This window comes from Macrosteles quadrilineatus, unplaced genomic scaffold (genome assembly GCF_028750875.1).
Source record: "Macrosteles quadrilineatus isolate MER2022 unplaced genomic scaffold, UCM_ALF_1.0 Scaffold_1__1_contigs__length_201487025, whole genome shotgun sequence".
NCBI classification, from domain to species: domain Eukaryota; kingdom Metazoa; phylum Arthropoda; class Insecta; order Hemiptera; family Cicadellidae; genus Macrosteles; species Macrosteles quadrilineatus.
The window spans coordinates 55486781-55513697 of record NW_026542594.1 but is presented as its reverse complement, the minus strand read 5'-3'; the positions used below and the strand labels follow the sequence as shown (position 1 = coordinate 55513697).

Below are 26917 nucleotides of genomic sequence, written 5' to 3'. Positions count from 1 at the left end.
CCAGCAGCCCTATAAGAGTTTAATTAAAGCTGTACCGAACCTTATTAAGTTTAGTATTTTATTTTTTTATTATTAATTTCAATGCTGCGGAGCAGCACGGGTCATCTAGTTATATATTATTATATATTAATATATAATAATATATTATTATATATTATTTATATAGTACTTGAGGTTTTTTGATAAGCAAAACTGTTCAAAACAATCAAAAGTTCCACAAAACAATAATTATTGTAAATCTGCTTGAGTCACCTGTTCTGGTTACATATTAATTGGTTATGAAAATAACCATTTTTAGATATTATTTAAGAAAGAAAGAGTTGTCCATTACATTAGGCCTGATGAAAAACTAATTGTCTTTTCTAGATACATTGAAATGTCAGACATCATCGTTTCCTGCAATCAGTGTACTTATACATTATAAAAAGAAATACAGTAACGTCTCAAGCCTTTTGGAACAATATGAAAGTTATTCCTCAGCTACCAGCACTAAACAATCTCTCAAAAGTGGAAAATTGGTCGTTAACACGTATAGTACCTTTGGAAAATATTATATGAAAGATTGGTTCAGCTAAAAGTGGTGTAAGTCATGTAGGGGGTTTTGTTTGCTCAAGATATAGCCTAGTCGAAATTGCAAATCATCTTCCTCTAGGACTTTCCAAAGCAGGCATAATAGTAATGATATGTTATAAGTTATAGTAACTGGGTAGAGTAGAGAATATTAATAAACATTCCACATCTGCAAATGAAATATGTATATGAAAGATTGGTTCAGCTAAAAGTGGTGCAAGCCATGTTGGTGGTTTTGTTTCATCAAGATATAGCCTAGTCGAAATTGCAAATCAACTCCCTCTAGGACTTTCCGAAGCAGGCATAATAGTATTGATATGATATAGCATAGATAAAACAGTAACTGGGTAGAGAATATCAATAAACATTCCACATCTGCAAATGCATGTTTAGTAATTAAAATATTTAACACTTTTAAGACAATTGACGATTATGCACCGTCACACTTCTTAGGTTGTGTAAGGAATAATTGCATTTAATTTATATTTAGACCTGTTTTACGAATGCTTTGGTTTTCACAATACACCTTTATTTGTCAATATCATACAGCTATTCACTGAAACATATAAGTTTTTTGTAAGTCAGAATATTCAATACTAAAAACAGAATTACTGTATACACAAATCAGGTCAAACGTTAAAATACATTTTTTATAGTAACCAAAACAAAAAGCATTTTTCTCAATGTAATTCATTTAGGCTCCATGGCAAGAAATAGTTTATTGATCAATATGAAGCAACTGTTTCATGAAGAATTGTCTGTAGCTTCATTTAAATGGTTTCAACTAACAGATGTAGGAATGTTATTATGATTTATTGCCTTCTCTGCACAAATGTAAACAATCTGCACAAATGTAAACAAAGTAAATGTTGAATATTTAAGGTTTTCAGAATTTTTCAACGAAACTAATATTATACTTAAAACATAATATATAAGGTACCAAATAGAAACTCTCCTGGTTATTTTGGTGGTGGAACCACACTGATCGGTAAAAGAATCACAGAGAAATTGGTGAACATACATAGAAAAAAAAAACATCGCCACAAACAAATTGAGAACCTCCTCCTTTTGTTGGTAGTGGGGAAGTCGGTTAAAAAGATAAACAGATGGATGACATAGATTGAACACAACGTCAACATTGACCTAGGATACTGCAATTAGACAAACCATCCTTTTATGAAATTGTGTTCAGTTGTGGTTACGTTTGGGGGTGCCTATATCAGCGCCCCCAAACGTGAAAATATCACTTTTATTTCAACTATGAATATATTGTAGTTTAAATGAACTAATATGGGAAATTACAATGTACATTTATTCAATGAGGGTGGGTAATTATCAAGGATAGAACTGATAACGGTATGGATAATAAACATTGACAATTACGTCATTAGTTTTACTAGCGTGTTTACTTTTACTTTCTCCCCCTATACCATAGTATATGGAGAAAGTATTGTTTTCGTCAAAATTTTCGAGTTTGAGTTTTGAGTGGATATATTCGTTTTGGGTCCCCCTGGACCCAAAAAAAGTGGTTTTCGAAGTGATGTCTGTGTGTGTGTGTGGGTGTGTGTGTGTATGTGTCTGGATGTGTACAGAGCTATAGACTACACCTGTGGTCCGATTTCGATGAAATTTGGTATGTAGGTTTTAATCCATGGCATCTCCAGGCGTTTTCTTCATTTTTTTGAAATTTTGATTTTTAATGGGTATTTTCCCATAAAAACTTATAAAAAACCGGAAAAATTGAATTTTCTCGAAAATGGCCCGAACGATTTTGATAAAAATTTAGTATGTTGTAGCCCTTTAAATTCTGAAAAAATGGTACAAATCCCATATCTCTAAAAATTACGGTTCAAAAGTTATGGTAAATTATGTTATTTTCCCATAAAAACCCCATAAAATAACGAAAAATAGGATTTTAGAAAAAAAAATTGGTTTTTATTTAACATAGTATGTTATGGTCCTTACAACTTTCATAGTTTTTAGCGAATTTCCCTATAGGGAAGTAGCTATTACCGTAGGTGGCACGGTAAGACCTAGACCTGGGACCGATTTATTTTTTCATTTTGATGTCCCCAGAGGCCAAAAACACCATTCGTTCAAATTTTTATATATGTATATATATATATATATATATAGATTTATATATATATATATATATACGTCCGTGAACGCGATAACTTGAGTAATTTTGGTCCGATTTTGATGAAATTTGGTTTAAAGGTGTAAAGCGAGATAAACTTGAATGAGTTCGCGAACCAGCATGATCGGACCATGGGAACGGGGCTTTAGGGGGGGTTTTATGGGGTAAAAATTGGTTTTTCTCACTTTTGACCCTCAAAACACAAAATTTCCCAATTTCTTTTTAGACCTTTTTAAAGACCTTAAAAAAACAAATAATTTAGTATATAAAAGTATTTTTGTTCGATTATTAGTAACGGAGAAAATTAAAAAAATTGTAAATTTAAAATTCCCATGTTATTCTTATGGAGAATATTGTCAAATGTTGTAATTTGCTTGTTTATGGATATATTTTGATCAAACTTGGCAAATTTATTTATTTTGTACTAAGCTATCAATATTTTACTCAAAAACACACTTTATTAGGTTTCTTGTAGCAGCAAACCTAGGTACTCGTCAAACCTAATGTTATTAAAATATATTTAATTGAAAATCAATTCAGACAAATGGAAATTCGCTTAGTCGGCAGGTTTGCTGCGGCGGGGGTATTTTTATTTTATAGGAATTTTGATTTTTAATGGGGATTTTCCCATTAAACCCCATAAAATAACAGAAAATAAGATTTTCCCAAAAAAACAGCCCGAACGATTTTGATAAAAATTTAGTATGTCATAATCCTTTATGTTCTGAACAAAATGGTACAAATCCCATTTATGTAAAAACTACCGTTCAAAAGTTATTGTAGATTATGTTATTTTCCCATAAAAACCCGTTTTGGATTTTCACAAAAATGGCCCAAACGATTTTGATAAAAATTTAGTATGTAATAGTCCTTTAAATTTGGATCAAAAATTGTACTAATCCCATTTCCGTATATTTACTCTCACTGCTTACACATGATAAAGGTTGTTGACAAACTTATGGAGAAAGTATGTGTCAGAATGCTGATACCGTTTATTTATATTCCTGCTACATGTGACCAGTTCTTTTTTTCAAATTAATGTTATTTGAACCAAACAGCTGTTTCAAAACAAACTGTTATTGTTTTTACTTTTCTTTGTTTACACTTATTTATTTAGCAATTAATGCAGTGAAATTTATATAAAGGATAGGTGTGACGATTAGTTTTGATGCTAGGACACCAAAGTTAAATTATGTGTAGGGCCTACTGTGAATTTTATTGGATATAATCGTTTTATTTTAGGTCGTTTCTATTCAGACCTACTGGAAATTGCGTATAGTAGTTGTATTGTGGTGATAATAATTATGGAAGAGGCAGATATGCGATGGAAGGTGGTATCGTTGACTAGGTCTATACACTTCTCAATTGACCATTACTCTCTCTACTGTAGGCTACTTATAATCAGTGTATCAGTGTGCGTCTGTGCGAATCGGCTGCAAATCTCACTTCAACGCTTTTCACATCGTAAAAATTGCAGAATTGCTGTTTTATTGTAAACTAGCTGATCTGAATTGTACACGGTTTTAACTGACTACTGAATTCCCGTACGTAGGACGGGCTAACACCTCGTTCATATTTAAAGGGAATTAGAGAATTTTGTCAGCTGCTTCAACTAAAAAAGTTGGTCCTCTATGATATGCAAAAGCATTAAAAAGTTTTAAGATTTACCAACAGGGTACAGCACTATTATTTTTTTGCATTATTCATAGCACATCTTATCGCCCATATTCTCAAAAACTGGCCGCATACAACTCGATGATCTACAGACTTCTAAATGTCCCACTAAGTCCAGAAAATTACACAAAGGAACTGAATATAATCAAGCACATTGCCGTGGCTAATGGATACAAATCCGATATGGTGGACAAAATCATTTTAAAGAAAAAGAACAATACATGTCACAAGCAAACAAATATTGATAATAACAGAACAACATATTGCTGTGTCGAGTAGAACCACCAAATCAACAACTACCTGAAGAAAGATCTGAGTAAACATGGTGTCAAACTGGCTTTTAAAACTTCCAATCGGCTACGAAACATATCAAAAGGTAAACACCCACAAGGTGATAAGTATGAGAAGACAGGTGTATAGGCCTACCGCATTAAATGCGCCGATTGTCCGAACACCTATGTAGGACAAAGTGGGAGGCCTTTTAAAACCAGGTATAAAGAACACCGACCAGCTCCTAAACTAAAAATGCAGAAATCTAAATTTGCCAACACATCATCGATAATAAACATGATATGCTAGAATAAATGATGGTCTTGATATCCTTCATTACTGCAGGAAAGGAAATTTATTAAATACTCTGGAAGAATTCGAAATATATAAAGAAACAAAAACCAAGGACAGCACACAAATTTTGAATGAAAAACTCAACGTCTCAACTATGAATCTCATTATATTTTCAATACCGTACTCTCCTCCGTAACGGAAACAGAATCTTGTAATTGTCGTTCACATTCGTTAATATAATCAGTTTTGTTCAAAATAACTATGCTGTTTCCTTTGTCAGCAGGAAGTATTACAATATTTTGGTTATTCTGTAAGGATCTGATTGCTTTGAATTCTTAATTTGTAAGATTTTTGTTTTTGGGCAAACTGTCGGGAAATGAAGGATCTGATAAATTTGATGTTACTACATTGATAAATTGTTCGATTGGATGATTACAAGATTCTTCAACATATAAAGAGCTTGAAGATGACTGCTCCATAAAACTCAACGAAGACATAAAAGAATTTATAAAAAAATGCGGTCCAAATGAAAATTTGTCTTTGAAAACTATTGATTTATTTACACCTTACACCCCAAAAACTCCAGTATTTTACACTCTTCCTTAAGTGCATAAACCATCAAGACCACCACCAGGAAGACCAATCGTCTCAAGTATTGGATCACTAACTGAAAGAATATCTGCCTTTTTGATGAACATTTACAGCCACTAGTACAGTAAAGACACTAACGAATTTCTAAACAAAATTGCAGTCTTAAACCTCCCTCAAAATTCAGACCTATTACTTGTAACAGTTGATGTTGAATTACTATATACAAATATTCCCCACGATGATGGTCTGAAGGCTGCCAAACATTTTCTTAACTCTAGACACACAAATTCTAAACCTTCTACACATTTTTTGGCAACTCTCATTCAAATGATACTAACCATGAACAATTTCAGATTCATGGACAAACACTTCTTACAAATTAAAGGCACAGCGATGGGTACACGAATGGCCCCAGCCTACGCTAATCTTTTCATGGGTCTATTAGAGCAAAATTTTCTTTCAAACAATCCTTTAACTCCTCTTCTTTGGTTAAGATGTATAGATGATATCTTTATTGTTTGGCAACACGGAATAAATTCACTAAAAGAATTTCTACAAAATTTAAACCAATTTCCTTGCTTGAAATTCACTTGGAATTATTCAGACAAAATTGTTTCTTTCTTAGATGTCTTCATTGACAATCAAAAACTGAAAACAAAAATTCATTTAAAAGAAACTTACAAAATGCAGTAGGCCTACTTACATTTTTAAAGTTGTCAACCAATGTATATGAAAAATTCAATTCCAAAAAGCTTATCAATTCGTGCTAAAACACTCTGCAGTGAAAAATCTGATTTTGAAAAATATATCACTAAATTGAATTCTGTTTTCATTGAAAGAGACTATCCTCAAAAACTAATATCCAACCAGATCATGAAACCCAAAAAACTCAACCAAAATAATAGTTTTTCAAGTGATCCTAAATGTATTACTCAATACTATCCTGGACTACAAAAGATTAACAGTGTAATGAAAGTAGCATTCAATATTTTGAAATCTTCCCCCAGTACCTACTGAAAATTTATTTTCTCGACCACCACGTGTTATTTTTAAAAAGCCACAAAATTAAAAAAATATGTTGGTGAGACCCAAAATTCAAAATTCTCGGCCTTCAAACAATTCTAAACACGGCTGTGAACCATGTCACAAGCCTCGATGTGGTATTTGCAAAATTATGAGTATTACAACTGAATTTGATAGCAAAGCTCCAAACAAGGTTTATCCGATTGTTGGTAGATCAACTTGTGAAACTCACAATGTGATTTATCAACTGTCGTGTAAACATTGTCCAAAAGATTACATTGGCCAGACTTCAAACTCTTTAAGAGTTCGAATGACAGGCCATCGTTTTGATGTGGTACATGAAGACAAAATAAAACCAATCTATAATCATGCCACTTGTAGTATATTTAATGATTTTATGTATCTAAATATATAAAAGGCAAAGCCCTCACTGACTGACTGACTGACTGACTGACTCACTCACTCATCACTAATTCTCCCACTTCCCATTTACCTAGGAGGCTGATATTTGGTACACTGATTCTTTAGGCATTAAATAGGAAAACTAAGTTGTTTTTATTCTGATCGGACTCTCGGGCTCTGCCCCAGTGGCTCTGGAGTTTCCCATGTTAACCTAATGAGTACTCATATTTAAATGGAATTAATGAATCTTAACAGCTGTTTCAATTAAACAAGTTGGTTCTGTTCTATGATGTGCAATAGCATTAAAGTTACAAGGATTACCAACAGGGTGCAGCACTATTATTTTTTTTATTTATGACAACAGCTAATTTGCAACCAAAAGGTGAGTGAGCGCAGCGAACGAGCTCCAACCTAAATAAATAAAAGGTTAAAATACCTACTTGTTGCCTTGTGGTCCAAGTATTGTCCTAGTGGATTATGTACATTTCGGCGCGAGCGCCATCGTCGGGTCCATATAAGAACTGTTTACACTAAACTTCCCTGAAGAGGTGCGTAAGATGTTCACAACACAAAACACATATAAAAACCGGTCGACCGTTAATTAACATTTTTCAACTCTTGCTACGCGTGCACGGGCAGGATATGGAGGCGCGCCAGACGTATGTCGAGACTCGACTCGAAAATTACGGGTTACAAAAATTACGTACTCGAAAATTACGAGTGTTTCACGAGTCGAGTCTCGACACACGTCTGGCGCGCCTCCATATCCTGCCCGTGCACGCGTAGCAAGAGTTAAAAAATGTTAATTAACGGTCGACCGGTTTTTATATGTGTTTTGTGTTGTGAACATCTTACGCACCTCTTCAGGGAAGTTTAGTGTAAACAGTTCTTATATGGATCCGACGATGGCGCTCGCGCCGAAATGTACATAATCCACTAGGACAATACTTGGACCACAATGCGACAAGCAGGTATTTTAACCTTATATTTATTTGTCAATCAATTGGTCCGGAAACACCACAACAAATATGAAGTTATCCAACCTAAAGGTGAGTGAGCGTAGCGAACGAACATTAACCAGGACGTGATTGAGCCATGCGAACGAGCTCACTTATGAAGTAAAACGCGGGGACAGCTAGTTGAATATATTTGCAAAACAGCGTTTCTTGTTAGAAACCAGATTTGTGTCAAATGCAAATGTGTGTTAGTGTGTGTGTACATCACACCATATCACGCCACGTTTGTGATGTCATATCAGTTGATTTTTAATAAATTCCCATTGGCTGCCGCGACCACCCTATACCCGTGTATCTAACCACTACGTCAGTCCAACCTAGTCCTGCAACCGTACACCTTTATCCCGGTCCGTGCAGCCCGTGGTATTAACTAATTATGTAGTTTTTATTCTCACTAGTCCCGTCTCCTGTCAAGTTAAGATGTCGTCACACTGGCGACGAGGAAGTTACAGTGATAACGATGGCGTTATTAAGAACCTAATTATTCGTGTGTGCGGTGTAACTGTTCGGCCGTATTTTTTATAAGTATTGGGGTAATGTCCGATTACAACAACCCAGTGTTAATTTTATCTCGTGTCTTCTTTGAACAAGATACAATGTCTGTAATCATCGGCGGAATCGGAGACTTTGACGGGAGTGAAGAATCTTGGACCTCGTACGTTGAAAGGTTTGAGTTATTTGTCGAGTGTAACGGGATTAGTGATGCCAAAAAAGTGAGTACTTTATTGACAGTAGTCGGGAAGAAAACGTACAATCTGTTACGCGATTTGTGCATGCCCGATAAACCTAACGCGAAATCTTTTGAAGATATAGTAAAGTTAATTCAGGATCATTTACATCCTAAACCATCATTCATCGCGGAACGATACAAGTTTAGTAAACACAACCAATCAGAGGGGGAAGGAGTTGCCGAATACGTCGCAAATTTGAAGAAGATGTCCACGCACTGTGAGTTCGGCGCATCGTTGAACGACTTTCTTCGAGATCGGCTAGTTAGTGGAATAAGAAGTGACACTATCAAACAGAAACTGTTTTCAGAGTCCAGTTTAACGTTTGCTCAAGCTGTGAAAATCGTCTCATCAGCGGAAGCGGCGGAGAAGAATGCAGCGGCGTTTACGGTTGGCAGCAGCGGCGGCAAGGTGTTGCGAGTGGCAGCGGCACAACGACGACGAGATTCAGGGAGCAGCGGCGGCGCCCAGCATCACAATCAATCGTCAAAGTCAACACCTCGACCTCAACACAAATCAGTGCAGTGTTTTTGTTGTGGTGGCTTCGGTCACATGAGAAATGAATGTAGATTATTGGGTGTTGTGGTATTTCATTTTTGTGGAAAAAAGAATCATTTAGCTAAAGTGTGCAGATCAAAGCTGTTAGGTAAGTCAAACAAAAATTATACTTACTTTTAAGAATGATAAGAACAATTTGAAAACTGAAAGGACTAATGGACAGTTTAGTAAAAACAACAAAATGCATAACTTTGTTTCTGACAGGAAATCTCAGATAAATTCTAATGATAGTTGTGATGAGTATGTTGACGATATTGCTACACTATTTCAAATTGAGGACGAAATTGAGGTAGATAATAATAGCAATGTCAACGTTAAAGTAGCTCCAATTAAAATTGATGGTATTGTAGAAGGTAAACAAGTCACGTTTGAAGTTGACACTGGAGCTAGTGTCAGTGTTTGTAGTGAGGATTTTACAAAAAAAATCTGTCATTTTGTAAATTACAGCCTAACGATCTATCCTTAAGTTCGTATACTAACGGACCTATTGGTAAGATAAAAGTCAATGTTAGTTACCAGGATTTCAAGGATAACCTAGATCTGTATGTGATTAAAATACCCCCGCCGCAGCAAACCTGCTGACTAAGCGAATTTCCATTTGTCTGAATTGATTTTCAGTTAAATATATTTTAATAACATTAGGTTTAACAAGTACCTAGGTTTGCTGCTACAAGGAAACTAATAAAGTGTGTTTTTGAGTAAAATATTGATAGCTTAGTACAAAATAAATAAATTTGCCAAGTTTGATCAAAATATATTCATAAACAAGCAAACTACAACATTTGACAATATTCTCCATAAGAATAACATGGGAATTTTAAACTTACAATTTTTTTAATTTTATCCGTTACTAATAATCGAACAAAAATACTTTTATATACTAAATTATTTGTTTTTTTAAGCTCTTTAAAAAGGTCTAAAGAGAAATTGGGAAATTTTGTGTTTTGAGGGTCAAAAGTGAGAAAAACCAATTTTTACCCCATAAAACCCCCCGTAAAGCCCCGTTCCCATGGTCCGATCGTGCTGGTTCGCGAACTCATTCAAGTTTATCCCGCTTTACACCTTTAAACCAAATTTCATCAAAATCGGACATAAATTACTCAAGTTATCGCGTTCACGGACGTATATATATATATATATATATATAAGTCTATATATATATATATAAGTCTATATATATATATATAAGTCTATATATATATATATATATATATATATACATATATAAAAATTTGAACGAATAGTGTTTTTGGCCTCTGGGGACATCAAAATGAAAAAGTAAATCGGTCCCGGGTCTAGGTCTTACCGTGCCACCTACGGTAATAGCTACTTCCCTATAGGGAAATTCGCTAAAAGGCGCCCATCCATTAATGGGGCGTAATTGGCTTCAAGTATTAGGGGTAAATATATCGTTCAAAACCAATTTGTTGAGTGACAAAAATTTTAAGTTGTTATCACACAATGAGCAGTTTGACAAAATTGTAGTTGAGTTGGAAAAAGAGTTTCCAAAAGTTTTCAGTGACAAGTTAGGTCAATACAAGGGAGATCCTGTAGAGCTTAAGTTAAAAGAGAATGCTACTCCCAAGTATTTCAAACCTAGACCGATACCTTTTTCGTTGAAAAGTAAAGTAGAGGCAGAGCTAGAAAGATTACAAACTGAGGAAGTTTTAGTACCTATAAGTAGCTCATCTTGGGGGACGCCTATCGTCCCAGTTTTAAAGAAAAGTGGGGAAATTAGAATCTGTGGGGATTTAAAAGTAACTTTAAATCCATTCCTAGAAGTGGAAAAATATCCTCTACCTAGAGTCGATGAGCTATTTGCTAATTTACAAGGTGGACAAACCTTTAGTAAAATTGATCTCAGCCAAGCTTACAAATTAAATTAAATTTGTAAATTAATTAAATTAAATGACGAGTCAAAGAAATTATGCACTATCAGTACTCATAAAGGGCTATTTTCCTATCAGAGAATGCCATATGGCATCTCATCAGCTCCTGGCATTTTTCAAAAGGTCATTGAACAGACACTCCAAGGCTTGGAAGGTGTGGCAGTATTCTTAGATGATATTTTGATTACAGCTAAAGATACTAACACTCATTTGAGTAGGTTACGGGAAGTTCTTACACGCTAAATAATTAGGGGTTTACCACCAAAAAGAGTAAATGCAAGTTCTTTTCAGACAAATTAGAGTATTTGGGATTTTGTATCGACAAGGAAGGTCTCCACACCTCCCAAGCCAAGGTTGAAGCAATAGTAAAAGCACCTGTACCTAAGAACGTAACTGAAGTAAAAGCTTTTATTGGTTTAGTAAACTACTACGGAAAATTCATTCCTAACATGTCTACCATTCTGAGTCCTGTATATAATTTGCTTAAGAAAGATGTTCCATTTAATTTCAACGCTGAATGTATGCAATCTTTCAACAAGGTTAAAGAATTATTGACAAATGCTCCTATTCTTGCTCATTATGACTCAAGTTTGCCTGTAATATTAGCAACTGACGCAAGTTCAACAGGGCTAGATTGTGTGTTAAGTATCAAATCAAGTGAAGGAGTAGAGAAACCTGTTGCGCATTTTTCACGTACTTTGTCACCCACTGAAGTTAAGTATAGTCAGGTAGAAAAAGAAGCTCTGGCCATTGTTTTCGGTGTTAAAAAGTGTAACCAGTACTTGTATGGCAGAAGGTTTACCTTATGTACAGATCATAAACCATTAATATGTATTTTTGGCCCTAAGAAGGGGTTGCCAGTCTTTGCAGCTAGTAGGCTAAAAAGATACGCTTTGTTTTTGTCAGGCTACATTTTTGACATCAAATATGTTAAGTCAGCAAGTCATGGTAACGCAGACGCTCTGTCACAATTACCATTACACGTCCCACATCCGATTGAAAGTAATGATTTCCAATGGCAAGGCACATATTTAAATTGTATTTTTGAAAGCTCAGTGCCACTAACCTTTGAACACGTTAAAGTCGAAACGCAAAAAGACCCTATTTTACACAAAGTGTGTAGCTATGTCCTGCATGGATGGCCTAGTTTTTTGCCGGAAGAGAGAGGTGATATGTTACCTTATTTCCAAAGGAAGGAAGAATTGACTGTAGAGATGGGCATTTTAATGTGGGGGTACAAAGTTGTGGTTCCTAATTCTATGAGGGATTATGTTTTAAAAGAGTTACATTGTAGTCATATGGGAATCGTAAAAATGAAGTCAGTGGCAAGGTCGTATATTTGGTGGCCAAATATAGACCAAAACATAGAAGCCTTAGCAAACAGCTGTTCTTCCTGCCTTATGGAACGTTCTAACCCAACTAAAAGTTTCTTGCATAATTGGCACTATCCATCTAAGCCTTGGGAAAGATTACATCTGGACTATTTTGGACCAATAAAGAGGTAAAATGTTTTTAATTGTAGTAGATGCTCATACTAAGTGGCTGGAGGCTTTTGAAGTAGGTTCCACCTCAGCCAAACAAGCAATTGTACATTTAAAAGATTTGTTTGCTAGATTTGGTTTGCCAGTAACTTGTCACAGTGACAATGGTCCACCATTCACATCACTTGAGTTTAAACAGTTCCTAAAGTCAAATGGAGTAATACAAACATTCTCACCTCCCTATCATGCCCAATCAAACGACCAAGCCGAGAACTCAGCAAGATATAACTCAGTGGTATTAACTAAGCTTAAATGTGCACTTAATGACAACACTGATTTTAATGTTGCTCTAAGTCGTATATTGCTTGACTATAGAAACTCCGTGCATGCTGTTACCAATTAGACTCCAGCTATGCTGATGTTTAAACGTCCCCTAAGGACCAGGTTAGATTTGCTAAAACCTAACTTACCAAGTCATGTTGAGTGTAAACAAAACAAACAAAGAGAGTATTTTGGTGGCAGTAAAACCAGAGTTCTGTACCCAAATCAGTCTGTATTAATTAGAGACTACCGCTCAAAAGATAAATAGGTAGAAGGTACTGTACATAAAAGATTGAGTAATGTTTTGTATGAAGTTATACTAAGTTCAGGTGTTGTTTGGAAGAGACATATTGATCAATTGGTAGGTTTGCAGGGAAGTAGTAACAATGATAGGAATGCGCATCCTGAAACCGTATGTGAGCCGGCAGTAGTACCATCAGCTGATCCCCCCAAAATTCCGTTACAGCAATCCCACTCCCAGTCTAAAAATAGACACAGCATAACCAACCGATCACCTGATCGTAGTACTCCTGCTACACGTCATACTTCCTTCCCCTCCTATTGCACTCCCATTGCCCGTTCTCCACAACAATCGCCCATTGTACATCCCCAAACACCTGTTACTACAACAGCACGTAGATATCCCAGTAGAATAATAAAACCAGTAGAACGCCTTGATTTGTAAAAATTGTATGTGTGATTTTTGAAGTTTGTTTTTGAAATTAATAGTTTTGTTTTACATGTTCTAACTTTTATATTTGCTGAGATGTATATAAAAATTACACGGGAGGGATGTAGTATATTTAATGATTTCATGTATTGAATATATTTGCAAAACAGCATTTCTTGTTGGAAACCAGATTTGTATCAAATGTAAATGTGTGTTAGTGTGTGTGTACATCACACCATATCACGCCACGTCTGTGACGTCATATCAGGTGATTTTTTATAAATTCCCATTGGCTGCCGCGACCACGCTATACCCGTGTATCTAACCACTACGTCAGTCCATCCTAGTCCTGCAACCGTACACCTTTATCTCGGTCCGTGCAGCCCGTGGTATTAACTAATTATGTAGTTTTTATTCTCACTAGTCCCGTCTCCTGTCAAGTTAAGACGTCGTCACACTGGCGACGTCACACCGCTCACCACAACCAAAATTTTGAAGTCTCCTATACCCTTAAAGCCCTTCACAAAAAACCCACATCAAAACCCTAAATTCAACCAACTGGTCTTAAGAAATTCTGAATTGGCTCACCAGTTGGTACTGAAAACAAAGTTCCCCTCTAGAGTCGGGACCACGTAAGTTTGCAGTTGAGGGAGGAGCCTATTTACTTTATGGTTTTGAATGAACCAATGAGAACCGTGCGGTGTTGCCAAATCTAATAATACCAGCTGATTTGAAAATATTGCTTAGTATATTTTAATTAGTGTTGTCAACGGGCGATGTGGCAACGTCGCACTAGCTTTGTCTTGTGATTGGCTGCCACCAACTGCAAACTTACGTGGTCCCGACTCTAGTTTAAATTTAAGATAGTAAAAAAGTGATTCAACTCAGCTGAATTTTAATTTTCTTTTAGGCTAATTTTATTATTTTCTTTGATCTGTACTCAATCATATGTTCTCAAAATTCAACTACTGTATTTGTAAGGCTGGGCGCACACTGATCCAGCATTTCACCTGAAGCAAAATGTTGCACAACGATTGCTTGAAGCGTTTTGTTTATTTGCTTCTCCAGTGTGCAGGAGGTTCAAGCATGATTCAGCATCTGGTTTCAAGCAAAGTTAAGAAAAATAAATATTATAAACATATTATGTTTACTGGTCTTATACTACAGTATTGTTTTTTCACCACACTATGATGTTTTTAGCTGTTTTACATACGTTAATTGGTGGCTGGAACTTACGTTTTGCTGGCCATGCCAGGTGTCATCGTCATTTGGGGACAGAGAAGGTTTTTACATCCCTAGGGCCGCAAAATCAGCTGCCCGCCTACTTTCTTAAAACATGAATGCATATTAAATACACAATCAGTATCCATAGCATTTCAATAGAATTGTTTTACTGTCACCACTGCCTAGCAACTATTTATTATTATTTTGCTGATCCTCAAATTATTTCTTCACATAACCTAAAAGTTGTACTTGTGTTGACAATCAGTGTGCATTATTATTGTGGTGAATAGTGTATAGTAATAGGGTATAGTGTGGTGAAAAATAGCATTCGTACCACGAGACAAAATGGTTTTGCAGCTCTCGATCGTTTTAAGTTCTCGACTTTGTCTCGAACTAAAAAACTATTTCGAGCCAGCAAAACCTCATTTTCGGCCCTAGGTACGAAATATACTATAACATATGTGACGAGAAAGTCAACTGTATGTAAGTTTTTGCAAAATGCTGGACTAAATAGAAAGACACCATTGGGTTCATCCAATCAATCTGTTGATAGACAGCTTTCCTCTCAGAAATAAAATCAGATCCAGGAAAATTTTACAATCATTGTCGAATAATTGCTATACTATTTTATAGGAAGGGTTTTAAATACCGTAAGAAATTATTATTAGATAGTGTCGTGATGGTTATTTAAATAATGATTAATGAACTGAGTAACCTTGGTAATTTCTTAATTATTTGACTACATTGCATGGGCTGTATGACTACCAAAATAGTAGCAAGAAAAATTAAACAACAATATTGTTCAATAGAAATTCAAAATATAATTGTTAAGTTTTAACGCAACTTCAAAATTAATTTTTCAAAGAAAAGTTATTTTTTAAACAACAAACGGTCAATTGAATTTTGAAAGCCACTAAGCTTTACTAGCTAGAAGGGATTTGGCGCATGCCCAGAACGTTTTGCTCCTTGAAACATCAAACATTGTGCTGTATGGGATCCATTCGTCGAGCAACTGCTCAAATGTTTCAAGGCGTTGCGAGGCGCCTCGCAACGTTTGCTTGATCAGTGTGTGGCGTCCCATTGAAATACATGGATCGCTCGTACCCAGCAAAACATTTTGCCTCGCAACACTTGCTTCAGGTGAAATGCTTGATCTGTGTGCGTCCGGCCTAAACAGTTCATATTTGTTTGTTTTGAAAATTTGCAATGTTTCATGGCTCATTTATCATAACGCTATCAAGAAATCCTCAAGAATAATATAAAAGTAATTTGGCATTTTCATCAAGAAACATAAAAGCCTTCTGGTTATATATATATATATATACATATATGTGTGTGTGTGTGTGTGTGTGTGTGTGTGTGTGTGTGTGTGTGTCCGTTAGCATAATTACTCGAGCAAAAACAATCCGATTTTGATGAAATTTGGTACAAACGTGTAAACCTACATTTATTCAAACGAACATTTGTTCATTTATTTGAACGAGTTTGCGAACCAGCTTGATCGGACTATGGGAACGGGGCTTTATGGGGGGTTTTATGGAGTAAAAATTGGGTTTTCCCATTTTTTACCCTAAAAACATAAAATTTTGCAATTTATTTCCAAATAGTTTTGTAGAGCTAAAAAACAAACAATTTAGTATGTTGAAGCGTTGTCATGCGCCTAACAGTCGTAGAGAAAATTCAAAAAAATATTAAATTTAAAATTAAAATTCTTATGGAGAATAAGTAAACTGTTGTAGTTTGCTTTTTTATGAAGATATTTTGATCAAATTTGGAAAATGCAGTTATTTCATGCTAAACTATTACAATTTTACAAAAAAAAAACACTTGTTTACCCTTCCTTTTGCAGCAAATCTAAGTACTCGTTAAAATAATGCTATTTAAATTGGGAATAATTTTGTGATATTTTAAAGATATTTTAGTGTAAATCCAATCAGGCAGATGGGGTAAACGGAGCGAGTGCCGTTCTATTCTTTGCCGAGGGGGTTATAAACTGTCAAAACCGTCAGATAGGCCACAGTGCCGTTTGACTTCCCAGAGCGTAAGAGTGATTTAGGATTCAGGGGAGGAGTATTAGTGGAAAGGGGTGTAGTGGGCAGGATTTAACGGAGACCGGGTACAGTTTCTTAACTGGGCTACCCTAATATCGATTGAAAATTAATATAAATTCAATTAGTAACCCTTCATTCATTTTTTTCATAATCAGGAAGTTTGGTTAGGTTAGGTTAGGTTTGGTTATAACAGTTTATTTTATCCCTACAACAAATTTTGCTCGTCCCTCCGCCCTGGTTGATTTTTCCACCACTTGCCACTTGCCAAACTGTTGGTTTATACCAACTAGAACAATAAAAACCCCTAAAAGGACAAAAAAATCTCAGAAGAAATGTACAACAAATGTTATAGCCTAACTAATAAAGATTAAATTACTAAAATATACCAAACTATTAAAAAATAACAATCAAAACTAGTAAACATACCTTTTCATTTCCGTTGTAAAAAATTTTGAAAAAATAAAAAAATAATTTAAATGGTGACATTAAGTACAGTATGATAATTAACGGGACCGATAAATAATAAATACATGTTTTACCTTGTACAAAGCTATTGTTCTTTAATGCTTTCATTGTCACACATTTCAGACTTGATTTTAGTTTTTGGTTTCGGTTAATAATTATGGTAATCACAGATGTTAGTAAAATTGGGTAATTTAAAATTTTGAATCCTAAAAAATCCTAAAAACCGAATTACAAATTAAGAACAGAAGTTAAAGTGTGATGAAATACAACACAAAACTTTCTTAAAAAATCTGTTCTTACTGTTACTTTTAAAAAATAATGTAAGTACTTGGAATAACAATAGGTTCTCAACTGTTATTGCTAAAATGACAATGTTGTGAATATCTTACGTGATCCCGGGGAATTCCGTGATAATTTCTCAACTACATCATTTTGTTGACAACTTAGTCTGTAACATTCTTTGATATTCCAAGAATGTTACTGCACATTTTGTATGTTGTTAACATTTTATTATTGGGAGTTATATTAGCGCCGATGTTAAACATTGCACATCCAATGTTAGACGTTCCTTTGCACATAGTTTAAACTACTGTATGGCTAACACATAGACCCAGGTGCAGGTTATTTGTAGATGTATCTAAATGGGAAAGTCCTGTCAGTTTTTTGCTCAGGGTCTTTACCTCCCTTAAAATTTGGTACCACACAGTTGTACTGGTCCCATTGTACCATTGTACATAAACCAATCCATCATACTGATAAATCTATAAGGATTATATGGTGATATTGAGCCCATCAGGGTCATACAGTTCATTCGACTATGTTGTGATTTCATTAGTCTAAATGCAAAAAAATCATCAAAAAATTTTTACGTTGAACTTTTGTAATTTAAAGAACTGAATATAATAAACTAAAATATTTGTTTCTACAAATGAATTATTACAGTAATGTGTTTTATGATTCATCTTATTAGACAAATGACTGGAGAATTGATTTTTGTACAGTTAATACATTCTTGTTTTTAAGTTTCCAAATGTTTTTGTTACAACTGTAAAACTGACATTAACTGTGGTAGGAAGAATTTTTCAAGCCACTTACGTAAGTAAATTTTAATTACTTAAAATGTAACTTAAAAGACTCATTTTCAGTTTTGGCTTATTTAGTTGAGCCAGTTAACAGTAACCACTGGTGTATAATGAACCTCTGTTAATGATGTAACTGACAGTGCTTGATTAGGAGAAGTGTGATTGCTGATTAGTTAGATCATTAGTATTGCCTTGTATTGCACTGAATGTTGGTGTGGCTGTTACTGTCATCATTATAATTGCATTGCAATAAAGTCAATACTGTATCACTGAAATAGGACTTGCTTATCAAGTGGATTGTAAGTTCATAATCAAAGGAAGTTTATATAGACAGTGACCAGAATCCGAACCCACGACATATGAGGAGGTGCGTTTATTACAGTCAGCTTCCGTACTCGTAGCAATCATGTACGCGACAGGCCTGTCTCTTGTTTTACGTGTTTTTGTGTTTTTATCGTGTTCGTGTGTGTGTACAGTTTAACGATGCCAATTCAGGTGGATGTATGTGTATCAGAGGATGGCATTTTGATGCCGAAACAGCTGTAATATACAGAAACTTTAGAGCTGTGACAAGGTATTTATATTATATTAGATATCACATTAACTTCGTCATCACGTAGTTTTCTGATGTAACCTTTTTCTTCATAGTCAGTGATCTTGGCTTTGTATTTGTTATGAAAGTTTTTGTCTCTTGCCATTTTCCTCTCAGTACCCTTAAGTCTTTTCAGCGCATTTTCATAGCTCGGTGGATATTTGAAGTATTCCGATTTCCATAGTAGGCCAGATTCATAACTATCTCCTACTTTTTTGGTCGTATCTTCTAAAATCTTGAGGGCTTTTCGTCTTCAACTGATTTCATATTGTCATCTTCTACTGCAGACACACCATAATTCTCGATTTCAAAAGAATCTTTGATAACACCATGAACTTTTTCACTTTCAAAAGACGTTAAAGTGAATTGACTATCTACTCGCCCAATGTGTTCATGACATTTACCTTGCAATGTCCAGCCTAAACGGCTCCAAGACAAGACTGGAGAGTTGGGAGGACCTTCAATAATTTTCCTTGCTAGAATGAGGTCACAGTTGTCTTGACCTATAAGTATTGTAGGTTTCAAATTTGCTGACGGTAAAGGTTGACCAATTGATCGTAAATGAGACCACTTCTTTCTCAGTTTGACTGTATCCACCATTTGTTTTGGTAAGTCCAATGGTGACTGGGTACGTACATTGTTTAATGTAAATACTTCGTCCTCATATAACCCTTTGATTTTAACTTTCACACTCATGGATGTTGGGTTGCATTGGACCAGCACGTCAGGAGGGGTTCAATACTACCATTGACGCCTAATTTATCGGCTGTAGCTGAATCCAGCAAAGATACGGATGACCCGTCATCTAAGAGTGCGTAAATGTCGATCTGACAAATTGGGCCATATAATGTCACTGGACATACTCTTAGTAGAACACGGTTATTAACAACATGACTGCTAATAATTTCTTTATTTTGCAGTTCGCTGTCCTGTCTGGGAAACCTCTCAATTTTGTCAGTATGGAGAAGACAATGGTGAAACAACCTGCACTCATTTATCCCACAAACCTTTTTTACTTTTAATTTTAAAGCTGGTGACGCCGAAAGCAGAAGAAACATAGTTTCTTTTCAACAATCACTTTCCATCTCTGCGATACATCTGTCTTCCTGAAAACCCCACATCGTTCACTTTTGTGGCTGTCGAGACAAAACATACAGTTAAACGGTTTGTCTTCAGTAGAACTGGTATAAACCGGCTTTATATAAGTTTTCTTGTGCCAGAGTTTTTCTTCTGAAGGACGAAAGTAAATACTCAGGATTGAGCATTGTTTTTCCAACCAAGTGGAAAACTCCTTCAAGTCGGGACTGCTTAGAGCATTATTACTTACATGCTCAGCCCACCTGTATTTTAAACTATAGGGAAGTCTGTTGAGACATTCATTTGGTAAATAAGGCTTTGATACATAATTTTCTAGGTGCAATGCCTCTGCGGTAGCAGTAAAATTAAAAATTGGTCAAAAACTCAACAATTTCATTTCATATAACTTTATTCATTAAAGTACAATACAACACTTGTAGTGTCGTCTTCCTTGACAGAAGGTAGCCTACGAGTCTTTTTTAACATTGACTCCAAAATGAGTTCTGGTCTACCAAAACGCATCTGTAAGGTCTTGATAATTGACTTAAGATTTTGTCTTGAGACAAAAAGAGGTTTAACCATTCTAAACGCTTCTCCCTCTAGACAATTTCTTACTTTTATGAGGTTGTCATCCTCACTAAAAAAATAGGCGGTTTTTTCATACGCCGAAAAAAAATATCGGCCATTCATCAGGCTTGCCACTGAAGCTTGGAAGTTTTTGACAAAATGAAACAGGCTGTATAGCTTTTTAGAAGGTATCCGCAAGCTTTTGCACGGCTGAGGTCATGATGGCTGATGAGGACTTAAGAACTATCGGTTCTTTTTCATTCAACCACCTTTCAACCTTGCTTTGCGGTTCTTCCTCATCATCAAGATTTAAGCTAAGTCCTACCTTGGTTTCAGATTGATTACTAGGGGCTTGACTGCTGACTGCCACACACTGAAGCAGACTCAAGCTCAGCTCTCGCTGTCAGCAGTTGCTTCTGTCACTCTAGTTCTCTACCTTCCATTCGTCGTTGTCGCTCAATTTCTTCAACTTGTCGCTGTCAATCCATTTCTCTTACTTCATGGCCTCTTTCAAATTTCTGTATTTCTTCCAGTCTCTTCAACACCACTTCCATTAGTCGTCGTCTACTAGAAGAAGTACTAGATTTGGCAGAAACTGATGGATGGTCTTTTACTTGGCTTTGGATTACCTGTTGTGTTGTTGTTATTCTCAATTACTAGAGTATATCTGTCTGGAGGGTGTCTTTCCCTCGCTAATGTTCTTATTGACATGATTAAGTCGGGTTTTGGCACCAAATGTAGAAATAATGTCAGACTATTACGAATAAAAAAGGACTGTATTTGCAATTTATGAAGACAAGACAAAAGTAAACAAAATCACAATAATTAATTAATAACAAAAACATATGGCAATAAATAAATAAATACAAAGAATATAAAACATTGTGTCAATATGAAAATATCACATTTATATTTCATAACGTGTCTAGTTATGCATGCTTATGCTCTCAGGCCACCACGTGGTGCCGACCTGTTGCCTGTTGATTTCCTGTCTGCTCAAAGCGTTTGCTGGTTTGAGACATGTTTAAACTATTCTATTTCTATTGAAATTGCATTTTTAGCTGGATCTTAACGCTCTGCTACCAATATGTGGTGAAATGCAGTAGTATGAGTGTTAATAAAGATACCTGGGCCCAATATATCTTCCACTAACCACTACTAAATCACACACATTACCTGTCGTGGTTCAAACTCTATTGGAAAGAAGCTACCTACTCCGTCAAAGTGCACATTAATACCTTAGCTGCATATCACAGCCAGCTTTTATGTTATTTAATATATCTAATTAATACATAGTGAACAGAGAAATAATTATGTGAATGGAATTATTATGATTCGTAATAGTAACTAGATGTAGCTAACGTGAATTCAAATATTAATTGCAAAAAATTTTTTGCGTATTTAGTTGCAGAGAACACAGCTGGTTAGTTGTCAAGATGTCTGAAAGTACCTACTACTTCGAGTCCGACAAGGGAGTTGAGGAATCGGTTCGTCTATATTGTGTTTCGTGCTTGCACCCAAGTTGTGTCGCATGCGTCGAAAACTGTGACAGGCCGGCCCACGCGTGTTTCAGTCACATACACGCGTGCGTCTCAGCTTATGCGGCGCCGTAAGATAACATGACGGTACAGTTTTCTGCCTTGTGCTGTGTTGCATGCGTTGCGCCGCGTGCGTCTCAGCATACGCCCAGCCTAAAACTGTTGATGCTAAAATAGAAGCAACATCCGTGGTCATCTCACGCCATCATCCATGATGATTCATCACAGTCGCAGCAACTACCGTGATGATTTCTACAATCTAAGCAATTACCACAAGCACGGCCACATCAAGATAATTTACTTCAATTCTGATTTTCTTACTTGAAACTACGACGTGAATAAAGATTAGTTGCTGATTATTAGCAGATTTTATTGCTGACATTCAAAATATAAAATTTTCAGGTACTATTAAAAATTCACAGACGTTTTCGTCATAAAATCACGTACAGCTCTCAGTTTTTAGATCATTTGGACACTTTGAATGACAAAATTAGGTAATGAGAACAATAGATTAAGACAAAACTAACCAGCATAGTTAGACTGGGGAGGTGGTACAGATGCATACATCCCTGGTGAGGAATTGGGTGGTCCACCACTCTCTCCAGAGAATCTTCCACTATACCTCCTGCAAGCAAACAATATTGTCATACCTAGGTACACACTACCTCCTAGCTAATATGTACGTTTTAGTCATACTCTGGCTTTGATCATTCTTTAACTTTACTTAACACTAATACCGAAACCCCACCTAGGCTGACGTTAACCGAAACCCCCGGTCTGTGAGACCCCATTTGAAAAATAATGGACCCCGCTTAGAAACACACAAAACGAAAGCCTCGGTCTGTGAGACCCCGGTTAAAAATACATTAACGCTGGGCTTCTGAGACGGACATGTTATGAACAGACGACCTGTCAAGGTCACGGCACCCATGCAAAATGAACAAACGATATATCAATAGGTAGGGGAGGAAAAGGGGGGAAGGTATTGGGGGAATGGAATCTACCAAGTAAACAGTGTTGCCAACATGCGTTTTTGAAAATTCCCGTGGGCCTGTCAGACCGGGGTTTCGGTATTAGTGTTAAACGGTCTGTGAGACCCCATTTGAAAAATAATGGACCCCGCTTAGAAACACACAAAACGAAAGCCTCGGTCTGTGAGACCCCGGTTAAAAATACACTAACGCTGGGCTTCTGAGACGGACATGTTATGAACAGACGACCTGTCAAGGTCACGGCACCCATGCAAAATGAACAAACGATATATCAATAGGTAGGGGAGGAAAAGGGGGGAAGGTATTGGGGGAATGGAATCTACCAAGTAAACAGTGTTGCCAACATGCGTTTTTGAAAATTCCCGTGGGCCTGTCAGACCGGGGTTTCGGTATTAGTGTTAAACGGTCTGTGAGACCCCATTTGAAAAATAATGGACCCCGCTTAGAAACACACAAAACGAAAGCCTCGGTCTGTGAGACCCCGGTTAAAAATACACTAATGCTGGGCTTCTGAGACGGACATGTTATGAACAGACGACCTGTCAAGGTCACGGCACCCATGCAAAATGAACAAACGATATATCAATAGGTAGGGGAGGAAAAGGGGGGAAGGTATTGGGGGAATGGAATCTACCAAGTAAACAGTGTTGCCAACATGCGTTTTTGAAAATTCCCGTGGGCCTGTCAGACCGGGGTTTCGGTATTAGTGTTAAACAATATAATAATCCATCTATTTTTTACAGTAAATCTACACGCAGGAAGAATTTTTTAATAGTGACATATCATCATGTTTAGATTCTAAATAGGATATTGTATATATTGAAATTTATAATTGATGTATGATCTATTTTTAAGTACTATTGTAACAATGCCTATTACAAAATGTTATGTTTAATGGCTGCAATAAATCTTATTGAATCTATTTTTCATATAGACTGTTTGATATTAAAACTGGAAATTCTTAGTTATTGACAGATTTAGATTAGAAGACCAAAACAAGAAAACTGATAGCCTAATAATAATTAAATCCCCACATACACACGGTTGAGAATATGGTGACTTAGAGATATTTTTTAAAATAATCTTACTAGAGTCCTTCACCCTCCAGGGTGACTTTGATTTCAAAACTTGATAGGCTATATAGTCTAGGCGCTGGAACATGCCCCTTGTGCACTTATATGTCCCCCAAATATCCTTGCGGGGCTTTGTTTAACAACTATAAAAATCAAACTTATCACGTGGTCCAAATCATGGTCGTTTGGCCACCATATTGGAAAATGGTCGCCAAATTGGTAGATTATTTGCTAATACGTATCTCCATACCTAGTAATTCGATTTTAATTTTGTAAAGCTCATTTTTTTACTCCTTAACTGAATCATAGGCGGCTGAAGGGGGGTGGGTCTGGGGGGTGGGGTCTAAGCCCCCCAAAACTTTTGCAAAAATAATAATTTTATTTCTAATTAAAATAAAAAACAAAAATAGGAAAAATATGTTTTTAAAGTGTAATTTGGCAAAGAATAGGCCATGTAAAATTATACTTAAAATCTTATTATAAAGCAACAATAGTTAACCTATTGAGCATTTATGATAACTAAGAGTTTGATTTAAGCAACTACAGATACAACGAGGCTGTTCTCTCGTTCGCACGCTCCTTCAAAAGTCATGTTCTTTAAGTGGGCTACATCAACGTGCGCTTTGGTGTCCCGCCGCCGCCGTCTCTGCCAGGTAGCACACCAATCTATCCTGTCTCCTGTCAAGTTGGCATCACTGTCTGTCACTTGTTAGTACGCACCCCGCAATGTACGTGTGATAAATGTAATGTTTTAATGGTGTTGTGATAGTTGTGCAGATTAATGTGTGTAGTGATACCGAGATGCGTCGTGTTACTGATTTTGGCAAGTGGCATCATTACTGATGGTGATGGGGGAACTATGTCTACTTTTCGATGTAATAATAGTGCAATTTTCCCTAGCGAGAATACTCACAGTACTCCTTATCTCGATCTCGGAACACTTGAATCCGGCCCTGTAAGGCCCAAACTTGAGCAATTTACTTTGACAAATTATGGTAAACAAAACCGATTTTTCTCAGTTGCATACTATGACATGTACCAATGGCTAGAGTACAGCATTAACTGTGATGCTGTGTTCTGTTATGTTTGCAGGATATACAGTACTAACCTATCATACACTGAGGAGGTGTTTACAAAATCAGGGTTCAAAAACTGGATGAAAACAAAGGAAAAACTTGATAAACATGAAAAATGTAAAGTACATTTGACATGTTTGGAAAGATATCTTATGAGTAAACAAACTAAGGAAACAGGAAGTGTGATGATAGCCCTGTCTAATGCGCATAAATTGGAAGTTGAAAGAAATAAGTATTATCTGAACAAAATAGTCGACATTATTTCTTACCTAACCTTTCAAGGTTTAGCTTTAAGAGGGCATGATGAGAAGACTGAGTCAGACAACCGAGGAAACTTCCTGGAATTGTGTAAATTGTTTTTCCCGCCATGATCCCGTTTTCAAAGAGGGTCTTGAAAATACAATATCGTTTTGTAGCAAAACTATTTGAAACGAAATCATCGATATAATTTCTGCTATAATGACAGAAATAATTAATAGATGAAGTGAAGAAAAGTGGAATTTTCTCAATCATGATTGACGAGGCTAAGTGCCAGCGGGAAAAACAGCTTTCATTCTATGTTGATGAACATCTCGTCCCAAGAGAGAGATTCTTACTGTTTAAGGCCTGTTCTAATGATTGTGACGCAAATCACTTGGCTAGCGTGGTTCTTAATGTCCTTCAAAATTTAGGATTGCAAGCCCTTAAGATGGTTGCTCAAACATATGATGGAGCCTCAGTTATGTCTGGCAAAAATTCTGGTTTACAGGCAAGGAAAAGTACCCGGAGGCAACTTTTTTCCACTGTTATGCACATAAAGCCGCTTTAGTTGTCACAGATTTTTGCTGAAACGTGGAGTGCTCAAGTATTCTTTTCAATGGACTTGAATCTCTATACATTCATTTTTCTAGGCCTTCCAATCACACCTTTTTTAAAAAAAACATACAGATCTTCTTCAGATAAAAAGGCCATTTGATATAACTGCTCAGAGTACAGCGAGGTGGACCTGTCACTATAAAAACTATGAGCAGCTAATGAAACATTTTGACGTTGTATGTGAGGCCCTAAGGTTTGAGATTGAAGAATATAAAGACACAAGTGCTATAGAAGCATCAGGTCTTCTTAACACTATCACTAGGGCAGATTTCATCGTAAATCTATTCATTTTCTGTGAAGTCCTCACGCTCACTAATGTATTGAGGAACCAGCTACAGCATGAGGAAGCTACATTGGGAGGGGCTTCTAATGTAATCAAAGCCACCATCCAAACGTTAAAAGATAAGAGAAATGACTCGGAGTTCTCAGAAATGTGGCAGAAGATTTCCAAGTTTTCAAAAGAAAACGACATCTGTCTGAGGAATCCTCGAAATTCATAAAGAAAAAAGCGAGAAAGTAAATTTGAAGAAACAAAATTTGTAATTTTCAAAGCAGTTTGGTGACTTTCTAAAGCCATTTTTAACACCAAAAACCGTGCCCAATTGTCCATAAACTCCCATTTCACCTGTTGTTTCTCATGAGCAAATAGACAATTTAAAAATTAAACTATGAGGATTGCATTAATGAGTTTAAAAACA

At 36.0% G+C, this 26917-nt stretch overlaps 1 protein-coding gene across 2 annotated transcripts in view; it reads right to left on the bottom strand.

Annotated features, from left to right (window-relative positions):
• The window catches only part of LOC128983126 (5'-3' exoribonuclease 2 homolog), a 237619-nt gene that overhangs the window by 36007 nt on the left and 174695 nt on the right, over positions 1-26917 (bottom strand). For both annotated transcript variants that reach the window (XM_054402296.1, XM_054402297.1), the window contains one exon: positions 22751-22848. In XM_054402296.1, coding sequence (XP_054258271.1) covers positions 22751-22848 — 98 coding nt within the window. The remainder of the gene's footprint in view (positions 1-22750; positions 22849-26917) is intronic.